This window comes from Erythrolamprus reginae, chromosome 6 (assembly GCF_031021105.1).
Source record: "Erythrolamprus reginae isolate rEryReg1 chromosome 6, rEryReg1.hap1, whole genome shotgun sequence".
Taxonomy (NCBI): domain Eukaryota; kingdom Metazoa; phylum Chordata; class Lepidosauria; order Squamata; family Dipsadidae; genus Erythrolamprus; species Erythrolamprus reginae.
The window spans coordinates 95,805,600-95,818,196 of NC_091955.1; the positions used below are offsets into that span (position 1 = coordinate 95,805,600).

The 12,597-nt window shown below is 43.9% G+C and overlaps 1 protein-coding gene and 1 long non-coding RNA gene across 2 annotated transcripts; one reads left to right on the forward strand and one right to left on the reverse strand.

The window, feature by feature from the left end:
- Positions 1 to 926: 926 nt before the first annotated feature.
- Positions 927 to 10,564, forward strand: ANKRD16 (ankyrin repeat domain 16). The gene is made up of 8 exons (XM_070754473.1): positions 927 to 1,129; positions 1,954 to 2,327; positions 3,599 to 3,819; positions 5,196 to 5,238; positions 5,960 to 6,068; positions 6,288 to 6,449; positions 8,446 to 8,524; positions 9,196 to 10,564. Exons 2-8 carry the CDS (start codon positions 1,990 to 1,992, stop codon positions 9,363 to 9,365), a joined length of 1,122 nt encoding a protein of 373 aa, XP_070610574.1. The 5' UTR covers positions 927 to 1,129; positions 1,954 to 1,989; the 3' UTR covers positions 9,366 to 10,564.
- On the reverse strand, positions 4,462 to 12,030 carry LOC139168783 (uncharacterized). The gene is made up of 3 exons (XR_011559394.1): positions 11,936 to 12,030; positions 9,562 to 9,604; positions 4,462 to 5,283 (listed from the first exon to the last, which is right to left on the reverse strand). It is a non-coding gene; the product is annotated as an uncharacterized lncRNA (long non-coding RNA).
- Between the last annotated feature and the right edge of the window lie 567 nt (positions 12,031 to 12,597).

Sequence of the window (12,597 nt, forward strand, 5' to 3'; positions counted from 1 at the left end):
CATTCAGATGATGGCCCTGCAGCCCTATTCTTTCATGAGGGTATTTTTTGTGGGGGGGGACCTCAATCCAATTTATGGGCAAGGAAGAAAAATATATACAGATAGTTCTCATTTAGCAGACACAATTAAGACTGTTCAATCCAGTGGCAAGCTGTTCCACTGATTAATTGTTCTCACCATCAGAAAATGCCTTCTAAATTCCAAGTTGCTTCTCTCCTGGGTTAGTTTTCATCCGTTGCTTCTTTTCCTGCCTTCTCTTTGGAAAATAAGTTGACCTTCTCCTTTTTGTGGCAGCCCCCCCAAATATTAGAACCCTGCTATTATGTCACCCCTAGTCCTTCCTTTTTTTATAGCATCCCTGAGCATGCACAGAGTGCATTTCTCTACTCTTTGTGGCAGCCCCTCAAATATTGGAACCCTGTCATTATGTCACCTGAGTCCTTCTTTTTTTCATAGTATCCCTGAGCATGTACAGAGTGCATTTCTCTACTCTTTGGCAGGCATTATGGTCCTAACCGATTTCAAAAATGCAATTATTTTTCTCCAAAACCAGGATCGCCAATGATTCCGCCTGGATGACAATCCTCTCTCCAGCTCCACCCTCCAAAATCTCATGTGATTATTATTTTTTTTAAGTAAACACCTGGTTACTTGGACTTACTTTGATCTCAATCTAATTTGCAGCCCCTCTTGCGCGCGCACCTCAACTTGCTTTTGGCCACGCGCAACCTAACTTGCTGACAACTCCGCGTGCGAAACCCCGCCCTCTGAAAGGGTATGTCTCTGTCGACCTATCGCGGAGCACGCTCACCACGGCTCCTCATTCAAGAGGAAGGGTTGCCAAGTGAGGACCAATGAAGCGTCGCGCGCCGGTGATGACGTAACACAGAAAAAACTATAAAGGTGCAGAAACCGGCCATAACCATGGAGTCGCTTACAGCAGTCATTTCCGGTCCTGCACTGCGCCTTGCTATAAAGGGGATTATCCCCAATAAAGATGTTCCCCAGCTAATTTCCAGATGTTTTTACCTCATGTGCTTTTATAAGGAATGGCATCTGTCTGAATGTGAAAACTCTGAGGTTCTTTTCCCTTTTTGGATAACAGGACGTACAAAACTGAGTTGTGCCAGTATGTGTGTATTTATATTTCATATTTATGTATGCGTAGTTCATAAATGTATATTTTCAAATTTATTTTATTTTTCAAATATTTTAGAAGTTTTATAAAATATATTTCGTATTTATATGTTTATGTGTACTATAAACATACCGTATTTACATATTCATAGATAGATGATTTCTATGTGTGTTAGTGGAATGGATGAGTGATGGACGAATGCCTTTTAATGTTTTGGGGGTTTATATTTGTTTTATTTTAACACCGCCCTCAGTTAACTGGAGAAGGGTGACCTATAAATTCAAATTGTACATAAATGCACACACACACACACACACACACACAGATATACAGCATATACTGTATATATATGACACAATACCAGCAAATAGCTGGAACACCTGTAAAGATGAAGTGAGGAAACCTAAAGCTCACAATGAACAAAAAATATGTGAAAAAGGTCCTGTTTTCAGCACCTGCATGTTTTTACCTGTCATAGGTGTGGCATCTATATAATATAGGTATATAAAAACATGTGGGTATTCGAATGCAACGTTGTGTCCAAATTTCAAAGCAATTGCTGGAGAAGAGATTTAAGATTTTGAACAAACAAAAATTTACACTTTTCTTTATATAGATAGATACAATATATTCTAAAAAGATATATTTTGTATGTAAATTAAATTATATACAGTATTATAGAAGTATTTTTCATTATGTAATAATCATAATTGGAAGTGACCTTGGACATCTTCTAATCCAACCCCCTGCTTATATATACCGGCATTTGTAAAATATATTTTAGAAAAGATATACAGTATTTCATATCTCAACAGGCTTTAGGTCCTTCTCTCTGGAGCTCTGGACTGGCGATGGACGAAGGAAAAACCGCCAATCTCTTTCCTCGGCTAATACGGGAAGGGAAGTTTTCCCTTCTCCGGGAAGAGATTGAAAAAATTCCTGACCTGGACAGAGATTTGAGACGGAAGCACTGGGAGAAGTCGGGAGATACCCTTCTCCACTTCGCAGCCAGGCATGGCAAACTAGATATCCTGCGTTACCTCACTGAGATCGTGGGGATGAACGTCGAGCTGGTGAACAGGGACTACAAGCGTCCTCTGCACGAAGCTGCCTACATGGGCCACCAAGATTGCCTCTTATACCTTTTGGAACGGAAAGCTGCAGTCGATTGCTTAAAAAAAGCAGACTGGTACGGTGCGTTGGCGCTATAGGGTTTCTCCTTGGATTGAATGGGAGACCACCAGGAGATCCCATGGGCCCAGACCCTGCTGGTCTTTTGTTTAGTTCAAAGGAGCAGGATTGAGGGCGAAAGAAGATAATTGAGGGCAAAAGAAGGGGAAGACAGAATGAGGTGGCTGGATTGAGTCACTGAGCCCTGAGCTTAAATAAACTGAAATAAATAAATAGAGAAGCCCTGGAGCAGGGATGGACATGAAGAGTGCAGCTCTAGCAGAGAATAATCAGAGAGGGGGGTGGAGAGAGAGGAGAGAGACGCTTATGGCTCCCTCTTATGGCTAACTCCAGCACCAACTCTTAAAGCTATAGTGTTACAATTCATTTAAATACTGTACTGTATACATTTATAGTTTGTTTATATTGGTTGGTTGGTTGGTTGGTTGGTTGGTTGGACTTATATGCCGCCCCTCTCTGTGGACTATATATTGCCAAACCCAACCAATTATGTACATAGACCAACCTTATCAGTTGAGGTTCCTCAACTTCTCCAAGAGATTTCTGGCTGGTCCCACGGAATAACAGCGTTGGAAGGGACCTTGGATGTCTCTGTTTAAGCAGGAGACCCTATACCATTTTAGGCAAATGGTTCTTCAGCCCCTTCTTAAAAGCCTCCAGCGCTGGAGTCCCCAAAACGTCTGAAGGCAAGTAGCTGATTGTTCCCTACTATCAGGAAAGTTTCTCCCTACTTCTAGGTTGGTTTTCTCTCTGTTCAGTTCCCATCCATTTCTTCTTGTCTTGCCTTTTGGTGCTTTGGAAAATATATTGACCCCAGGGGCGGATTGCTATTACCGCCGTCACGTGAGATTTCAGTCATTTTTTTGTTTTTGCACATGTTCAGAAGTAAAAGGACCTGGATTGTGGGGACAATATCCTGGCTCTGTTAAAAAGTGCTATTGCTAACATGTTGTAAGCCATTCTGAGTCTAAGAAGAAGGGCAGCATAAAAATCAGTCAATCAGATAGATAGATGATAGATAGATAGATAGATAGATAGATAGATAGATAGATAGATAGATTAGATAGATAGATAGATAGATAGATAGATAGATTAGATTAGATAGATAGATAGATAGATAGATAGATAGATAGATAGATAGATAGATAGATAGATAGATAGATAGATAGATAGTCACCGAAAATCACCAAAAACCCATTACTGGTCTGGATGATCTCCTATGAAAAGGCTTGAGAAGGTTGTTCTTTCTCCCTCCGATCTATTTTCTAGGACCCCTCTTATGATGGCTTGCACGAGGAGGAACCTGGAGATCATTCAAGATCTTGTCCAGCACGGAGCCAACCCGCGGCTGAAGAACAAGGACGGCTGGAATTGCTTCCACATTGCCAGCCGCGAAGGGGATCCACAGGTCATCCAATATTTGCTGGATGCTTGTCCAGATATTTGGGACACAGAAAGCCGGATCCGAAGGACCCCTCTCCACACGGCAGGTGGCATCGCGTGCGCCCCCTCTGAAGAGGGCTGTTATTAGTATGCTAATATAATCAAAACAGTTATAAGAATTGAAATATTAAAAAGGGATAAGAGATGAAAGGTAGAAATAGAACACTACTCGCAACAGAATACCCTGCGCAACTAGACTTACAATCCTAGGTTTAGAAAGCTTAGAACTACATTGTCTTAAAGATGACCTGAACATAGCCAATAGAATTGCTGCAATGTCCTTTCTGTCAACGACTACTTCAGCTTCAAGCACAACAACACACGAGCACGCAACAGATACAAACTTAAAGTAAACCGCTCCAAGCTCGACTGCAGGAAATAGAACTTTAGTAACCGAGTAGTTGATGCATGGAACTCACTACCAGATTCTGTAGTATCATCCCCCAAAACTTTACCCTTAGACTATCCACTGTTGACCCCTCCTGATTCCTAAGAGATCAGTAAGGGGCGTGCATAAGTACACCAGCGTGCATTCCGTTTCCCTCTTACTAGTATCATGTATATAAACATTGTTAAATCTTTGTGTACTTCCAATACGTACTTGACAAGACAAACAAGCAAATAAATAAATAATATAAGATCTATATTAGAAATAGAGGCAGAAATTGGAAAGGGGAAAAATAGCACAATTTTACTATGAATATATTTATGTAACATGTTAAAATTTGTTAGACGACAAGTTCAAAGATGATTGCCTTATATATAATGTTATCTTAATGGTGTCAGCATGATTAATGTAAAGTTATAAAAATTGTCAGTATTTGGTATCGAAATGAATGACACCCAGTTTTCAAGCGTTTGAAATTTGATCATGTGACTGGGTAATACAACGGTCCCTAAAGTGTGAAAAACTGTTATAATGCACTTTTTACAGTGGGGTTGTAACTTCAATCACTAAATAAATGCATTATTTATATAATGCCTGCATTATTTTACAATATTTTAAGCCGCTTAGAACCTTGTAAAAATGAGATGGGGCTGATTTTCGGCTCGCGTGGAGACTCCGGGAGGGTATTTTCGGCCTCTGCAGGGCTTCCAGGGAGGCAGGGGAGGCTGCTTTCGCCCTCCCTATTTCGCCATCTCTGGCAATGGGATTCCAGCCCAATCTCCCTTGCAGGGTTGTTGTGGTTTAAAACAGCTGCTGCCCTCCACAGACGCTCGCTTTAAGTTTATGGATCGAATTCGATGAATCATCAAATAGGAAGAAAAATCTTCCTGTTACAATTTAGTGCTTCCTGAGGATTTGGGAGGCCGGGGATGATGGGGTCTGGAGTGTAGGACAGCTGGAAAGGACTGACACGAGGGAAGCTGCTGCCAGTTTTCAAAACTTTTGCCAACTTTTCTTCTCTGCTCTGTTTTGCAGCGATGCACGGGTGCCTGGAGGTCGTGAAAATTCTCCTGGAAAGGTGAGCTGAGTTTGATTCCTCCTGGATTACTGATCGTCCTCATCTCTATTTTTAAAAAAAATATTTTTAATTGATTTTTTAACAATTTTAATATACACACAACATAAAACAGTGCATAGTGAAAAGTGCCCACCACCCCAACACACACACATAAACCCACCACCAAATCGGGGGTGTTTCTTATATAAGCCATTTTGACCCAAGAGCAATATATCTATTTACATATTATAGAGTGATTCCAATTTATTCCTTGTAGCTTGCTCTCGGATTCTACTCATCATATATCGTCTTGCCTTGTCCCACCGTCCCATCAGTTGTCTCAAGTCAGTTTCATTATCCAAATTTATCCTTTTATCCATAATTTCAAATTGAATATGGAATCTCTTGGGGTGAAACAGGGCCAGAAAAGGCAGGGAGAAGCCTCCGTGGGGCCTCTCTATGAATTTCCTGGGAGGAAACAGGGCCTCCACCCTCCCTGTGGTTTCCCCAATCACACGCATTATTTGCTTTTATGTTGATTCCTATGGGGAAAATTGCTTCTTCTTACAAATTTTCTGCTTAAGAACCTGGTCATGGAACGAATTAAGTTCACAAGTAGAGGTGCCACTGTTCTGTTATTACTAAAATTCACCGTCGTCTGGTTTCCGATCCAGCACCTCCATTATATCCTTTGGGCTGGGTTCAACTGTTGCTTCACCATCTTTTCTGCATTTATTACAAGGTGCCACTACGTGCCGGACAGCCAGGATCACTGTGGGATCACCCCGTTTGTTGATGCCATACAAAACGGCCATTTGGACATTGCCAAAGAGCTTCTAGAGAAACATCAGGTGCGTTTTGTCTTCCACCTGGCCCATAGCCATGTAGGGCTTTATAGGTAATAACCAACACCTTGAATTGTGCCCGGAGACTAATAGGAAGCCATGACAGCTCTCGCGGCTGCATCCTGGACAATTTGGAGTCTCCGAACACTTTTCAAGGGTAGCCCCATGTAGAGCGTATTGCAATAATCGAGACGGAAGGTAACTGACTAATTTTATGCTCTGCAGGCTGATTACAAGGTCAGAGACGCTCTTGGCAATCAGCCATTGCACCAAGCTGCGATTACCGGACAGGACAAAGCGCTTCAGTTCCTTGTGACCGATCTTGGGGTCGAGGTCGATGAAAGGGCCACATATCTCGATTTCACCGCTCTGCATTACGCGGCAAGGGTAACTGTCCTTCATTGTGATCTGGGGCGACTTCCTTTTCGTTTCGTTCCGTTTGCATCCCGCCTTTATTATTTTTACAAATGTATTGAAGCGGGCCAAAACATGTGTTCCTTCCTCCTTTTTCTCATAGCAACAACCTTGCGAGGTGGGTTTGGTCTGAGAGCGAATGACTGGCCCAAAGTCATCCAGCCGGTCAAAACTGAACTGCTGGCAGTTGGTGGAATTCGGCTGCAATACTGCATTCTAACCACTGCACCATCACGACAAATGCAGTCGTGATGGCACAGATTCCTTTATTTTATTATTATTATTATTTATTAGATTTGTATGCCGCCCCTCTCCGTAGACTCAGGGCGGCTCACAACACAATAAAACAATTCATAACAAATCTAATAATTTACAATTTAAAATATTTTAAAAACCCCATTATTAAGCAGACATACATACAAACATACCATACATAAATTGTATAGGCCCGGGGGAGATGTCTCAATTCCCCCATGCCTGACGACAAAGGTGGGTTTTGAGGAGTTTACGAAAGGCAAGGAGGGTAGGGGCAGTTCTAATCTCTGGGGGGAGCTGGTTCCAGAGAGTCGGGGCCGCCACAGAGAAGGCTCTTCCCCTGGGGCCCGCCAACCGGCATTGTTTAGTTGACGGGACCCGGAGAAGGCCAACTCTGTGGGACCTAATCGGTCGCTGGGATTCGTGCAGCAGAAGGCGGTCTCGGAGATATTCTGGTCCGATGCCATGCAGGGCTTTATAGGTCATAACCAACACTTTGAATTGTGACCGGAAATTGATCGGCAACCAATGCAGACTGCGGAGTGTTGGTGTAACATGGGCATACCTAGGGAAGCCCATGATTGCTCTCGCAGCTGCATTCTGCACGATCTGAAGTTTCCGAACACTTTTCAAAGGTAGCCCCATGTAGAGAGCGTTACAGTAGTCGAGCCTCGAGGTGATGAGGGCATGAGTGACTGTGAGCAGTGACTCCCGGTCCAAATATTTGTGTGATGGGCAGTGCCAGCAAAAGATTATGGGAGTTGAAGTCTAGTCAACTCTAGAAAGAGTGCAGAGAAGGGCAACAAAGAAGATTGGGAGACGGGAGGCTAAAACATATGAAGAACGGTTGCAGGAACTGGGCCTGGCTAGTTTAATGAAAAGAAGGACCAGGGGAGACATGATAGCAGTCTTCCAATATCTCAGGGGTTGCCACAAAGAAGAAGGAGTCAATCTATTCTCCTCAGGGTAGAACAAGAAGCAATGGGTGGAAACTAAACAAGGTGAGAAGCAACTTAGAACGAAGGAGAAAATTCACAACAGTGAGAACAATTAATCAGTGGAACAGCTTGCCTCCAGAAGTTGTGAATGCTCCAACACTGGAAGTTTTTAAGATGTTGGATGACCATTTGTCTGAAGTAGTGTGGGCTCTCCTCCTGCCCAAGCAGGGGGGTTGGACTAGAAGACCTCCAAGGTCCCTTCCAACTTTTGTTATTCTCTCTTTTGCTCCCGAGCTGAGTGTAGAGGAAAAATTCAACAGATTTAATAAATACGTAAAGATTGCAAACTATAGTTAGTGAGTCCTCATTTTACTAACCTTTTAATAGGAAAGTGAACACAAGAACAAGGGGGCACAGTCTGAGGTTAGTTGGGGGAAAGATCAGAAGCAACGTGAGAAAATATTATTTGACTGAAAGAGTAGTAGATGCTTGGAACAAACTTCCAGCAGACGTGGTTGGTCAATCCACAGTAACTGAATTTAAACATGCCTGGGATAAACATAGATCCATCCTAATACAGGAAATAGTATAAGGAAATACAGGAAATAATATAAGGGCAGACTAGATGGACCATGAGGTCTTTTTCTGCCGCCAAACTTCTATGTTTCTAAGTGGTTTAACCTGTCTGGTAGGCCCTGGGGATTGCAGTGGATTATGTAAACCACAGTTAAAAGAGCTCAAACCTGGTCTTGTGTGTTTTCTGTTTGGCCATGCAGGAAGGGCACGAGAGCACGATCCGATGCCTGTTTTCCTTGGGGGCTTCCTTGGGCGCGAAGGATAAAAGGAATCGAACTGGTAAGTCTCCACAGCACCCCACAGCTCCTGCAATGTCAGAGACCGACCTTCTAGTGATTGGCCCAAAGTCACCTAGCCAGCTTTCCTTGCTAAGGCGGGACTAGAACTCACTGTCTCCTGGTGATTGGCCCAAAGTCACCTAGCCAGCTTTCCTTGCTAAGGCGGGACTAGAACTCACTGTCTCCTGGTGATTGGTCCAAAGTCACCTAGCCAGCTTTCATATCTAAGGCAGAACTAGAACTCACTGTCTCCTGGTGATTGGTCCAAAGTCACCTAGCCAGTTTTCATATCTAAGGCAGAACTAGAACTCACTGTCTCCTGGTGATTGGCCCAAAGTCACCTAGGCAACTTTCATTGCTAAGGCAGAACTAGAACTCACAGTCTTCTGGTGATTGGTCCAAAGTCACCTAGCCAGCTTTCATTGCTAAGACAGAACTAGAACTCACTGTCACTGATTGGTCCAAAATTGACATCTTCATTGAGCTGTCCACCAAAACCCCAAGATCCCTTTCTTGGGTTGTCTTGGGTTGTCTCAGGAAGCTTGTTCTCCATCAGCTGGTAGATAAAATTGGGGCTCTTTGCCCCAATATGCATAACTTTGCACTTGCATTCTGCACACTTAGCACTTTGCACAAACATTCACCGTTGCCCTCCTTTCTCTGCCGCCACAGCACTGCACCTGGCTTCCGCACGGCAGCACACGCCGTGCGTTCGTTTCCTCTTGCTGGCGGGATTAAAGGATTCTCCGGACGATGGCTGGACGTACGCCAGGCAGCTGGCGAAGGAGACCGACCTCATACGCCTCTTTGAGGACAACAGACTTTGCGGGAGTGAGCATTAAAAAACACAACAACAACACCCGCACATATTTTCAACTGTTTTCTGGTACATGACTTGGAAGCAAAAGCTTCCTGGAGGCTCTTTCCCAGAATGCTGCAGGGGGAGGAGCCTTGTTAGCCAGTGGGGGATTCTGGGAGTAGAAGTCCACCCATCTGAAAGATTCTAAAGTTGAGAAACTGGTTCTAGGTCTAACTTACCGCGCTGCCGATTCACTTCCTCTCGTGCTGCGTGGTCTCAGTGCTGAAAAATAAGTATTTTTTTTTATAAAAAAGGCCCAAAACAAGGTGGCAACACATGCACAGTGCCAGCTTCAATAGAAAAATCTGGGGGGAAATGCCCCCCCTCCCCCTGAAAAAAAATTACCAAAAAAAGATGGCAGCGTCTATGGACCAGCACCGACAAAAACGGTTCCATGACTCTGAGGAGGATGAGCCAGGCCCATCTTGGTACCCTGGGCCAGTGGTGTTGCCAGTGAGGGAGAAATAGACTTGGATTAACTTGAAGGACCACCAGAGGTGGCAGATATGCCAATGATAGTAGAGTGACTTAGAGTAGAAAGAAGGTCTGGAACCTTTGCTAGATACCCGCTTCAGAAGATTAAGAAAAAGACAAGAATACTTGTATGGAGAAAGGAAGTAGTCTGTGGTTTGTAACCCTAGGGAATTGTTGGCCACTCCCTATAGCAGTGATGGCGGAGGCTCTCTGGAAGCCAAAAATGTCCTCCCAAATCAGCTGGCTGGCATACACATGCACATTGGAGGTAAGCTACAGCAACAACTTGCATGCCAGGAGATATGGCTCCATGTGCCATCTGTGGCACTTGTGCCATAGGTTTGCCATCACTGCCCTGTAGGTATTTAAGGGTGGCATATGGGTAATTCGGGGTGGAGTTACAACGATTGGAGTCAGATGATGATTTGAGGTCTCAGCCAGGTTACGACAGCCACCTGTTATTTCCCTGCTACAAATCCTTGGAGAAAAAGTGCCCTGTCTGCTGAGAGGCTGGGAAGCTACAATTAATAAGTCTGTGAAACCAGAGAATTCTTATCTCATGAAGGAAGGCACCAGTAGCTTTGATCTTTGGCAGCAACTGTTATATCATAATTACCTTCTCTGAGAAACTTGCCAAGATTATATCGCCTGCATGACTTTGGCTTGTAAAAATGGGACTTTATATATAAAAAGACTGACCTGGAAATATCAACGAGTGGATTCCTCCTTTGTTTTCAAGCTGCGTAGGCCGTGTTAGACCACTCTGGTTGAGAATCACCGGCTTAGCCGGTACGGCATACTGGGTGGGAATCCATGCTTTATTAATGGCCCTCCATATGAATAAGTCCTGCACAGGGCAGATTTTGATCACACAACCACGAGGATGCTGTGAAGGCGGTGAGTGTGGGAAAACGATCCTCAGTTACTTTTTCAGTGTTGTTTTAATTTTGAATAGCCACTAAACGGACTGTTGTAAGTTGAGAACTATCTGTGGATAGTAGGCCACCTGTGACCTATTTGGACATCCATTCAGAAAGATTTTCAAGAGAGAAACAAAACAATCACCCACAGGCAAAATAAACCACGTGAACTGAGGTGATTTCTGACTTCCATCGTTTTTGCTTGTGGGAAGCCGTCAGGAAGTGTAGGAAATGACTAGGACATAGTTGGCTGGGGAATTTTGGAATTTATTATTATTATTATTATTGTTGTTGTTGTTATTATTATTTTTATTATTATGTCAATACAACACAGCAAACGAGATCACTATGCTGGATTTCGTATTTCATCCCCAGTCGGGTGCTTCCCAAGCACCTAGGAGGGGGGTGGCATACAAATCTAATAAATAATAATAATAATAATAATAATAAATAATAATAAAGACAACCAGACACAAGAACAGTTTTTCCCCCGAACGCCCTCACTCTGCTAAACAAATAATTCCCTCAACGCTGTTATACTATTTACCAAGTCTGCACTACTATTTCTACTACTTTTTTCTCATCATTCCTATCATCCTTTTTCTCCCACTTATGACTGTAACTTGCTGCTTGTATCCTTAAGATTTTTATTAATATTGATTGTTTCTTCATTGCTTATTTGACTTCTAGGACAATCATTAAGTGTTTTTTACCTCATGATTCTTGACAAATGTATCTTTTTCTTTTATGGACACTGAGAGCATCTGCACCAAAGACAAATTCCTTGTGTGTCCAATCACACTTGGCCAATAAATAGAATAGAATAGAATAGAATTTTTATTGGCCAAGTGTGATTGGACACATAAGGAATTTGTCTTTGGTGCAGATGCTCTCAGTGTCCATAAAAGAAAAAGAGACATTTGTCAAGAATCATGTGGTACAACACTTAACAATAGTCACAGGGGTGAAATAAGCAATCTATTCCTATTCTATGATAATTGGATATCAAAAATCCCACAATTCCGGCCTAGGCTGGAGGATTCTGGGAGTCGAAGGCTCTTAAAATAACCCAAGTTTCAAGAAAATCCAGATTTAAAACTTCTCAGCAGGCAACAAAACACTGGTGGACTCATAGCTTGGTAGGGAATCACGTGCTCACCACCCGAAGCAGGGCAGCGGTTTCACCCTCGCGAGCGCATGCTCTTGCAATCTCCCCGCCATGGCCGGCGGCATTTGCGTGGCGGGGCCACGAATACAGGGACGCCGCGCCTCTCTTCTTTTTACCCTCCCAGGCTTGATTGACACCTCGCGGCAGCCCAAATAACGGCCGAGGAGGGCGAGACCACGAATAAAAGAACGCCCCGCCTCCGTTTTTCTCTTTCTTCCCTCCCAATCTTTTGATTGACATCTCGCGACACGCCAATAATGACCGGGCGGGGCAGGATCACGAATAAAGAAACGCCCCGCCCTCCTTCTTCCATCCCAGCCCTGATTGACATCTTGCGCAAGCCCAATAATGGCTGGGGTGGGAAGGGATCACGAATAAAGGAACGCCCGCCACCCTTCTTCGCCTTCTGCCCTCTCAACCTTGATTGACACCTCGCGGCAGCCCAATAACAGCCGGGCGGGGGCGGGATCAGGAATAAAGGAACGCCCCGCCTCCCTTCTTCTTTTTCCCTCGTAGCCTTTTGATTGACACCTCACGGCAGTCCAATAACGGCCGAGGAGGGGCGGGGTCACGAATAATGGAACGCCCCGCCTCCCTTCTCCTTCTTCCCTCCCAGTTCTGATTGACACCTCGCGGCAGCCCAATAACGGCCG

Bases quoted from the DNA above. Each gene is read 5' to 3' on its own strand.
- ANKRD16 (XM_070754473.1), top strand. From the start codon at position 1,990: ATGGACGAAGGAAAAACCGCCAATCTCTTTCCTCGGCTAATACGGGAA. The intron at 6,450-8,445 runs GTAACTGTCCTT...TTGGCCATGCAG, and splicing joins CTCTGCATTACGCGGCAAGG to GAAGGGCACGAGAGCACGAT. The intron at 8,525-9,195 runs GTAAGTCTCCAC...CTGCCGCCACAG, and splicing joins GGATAAAAGGAATCGAACTG to CACTGCACCTGGCTTCCGCA.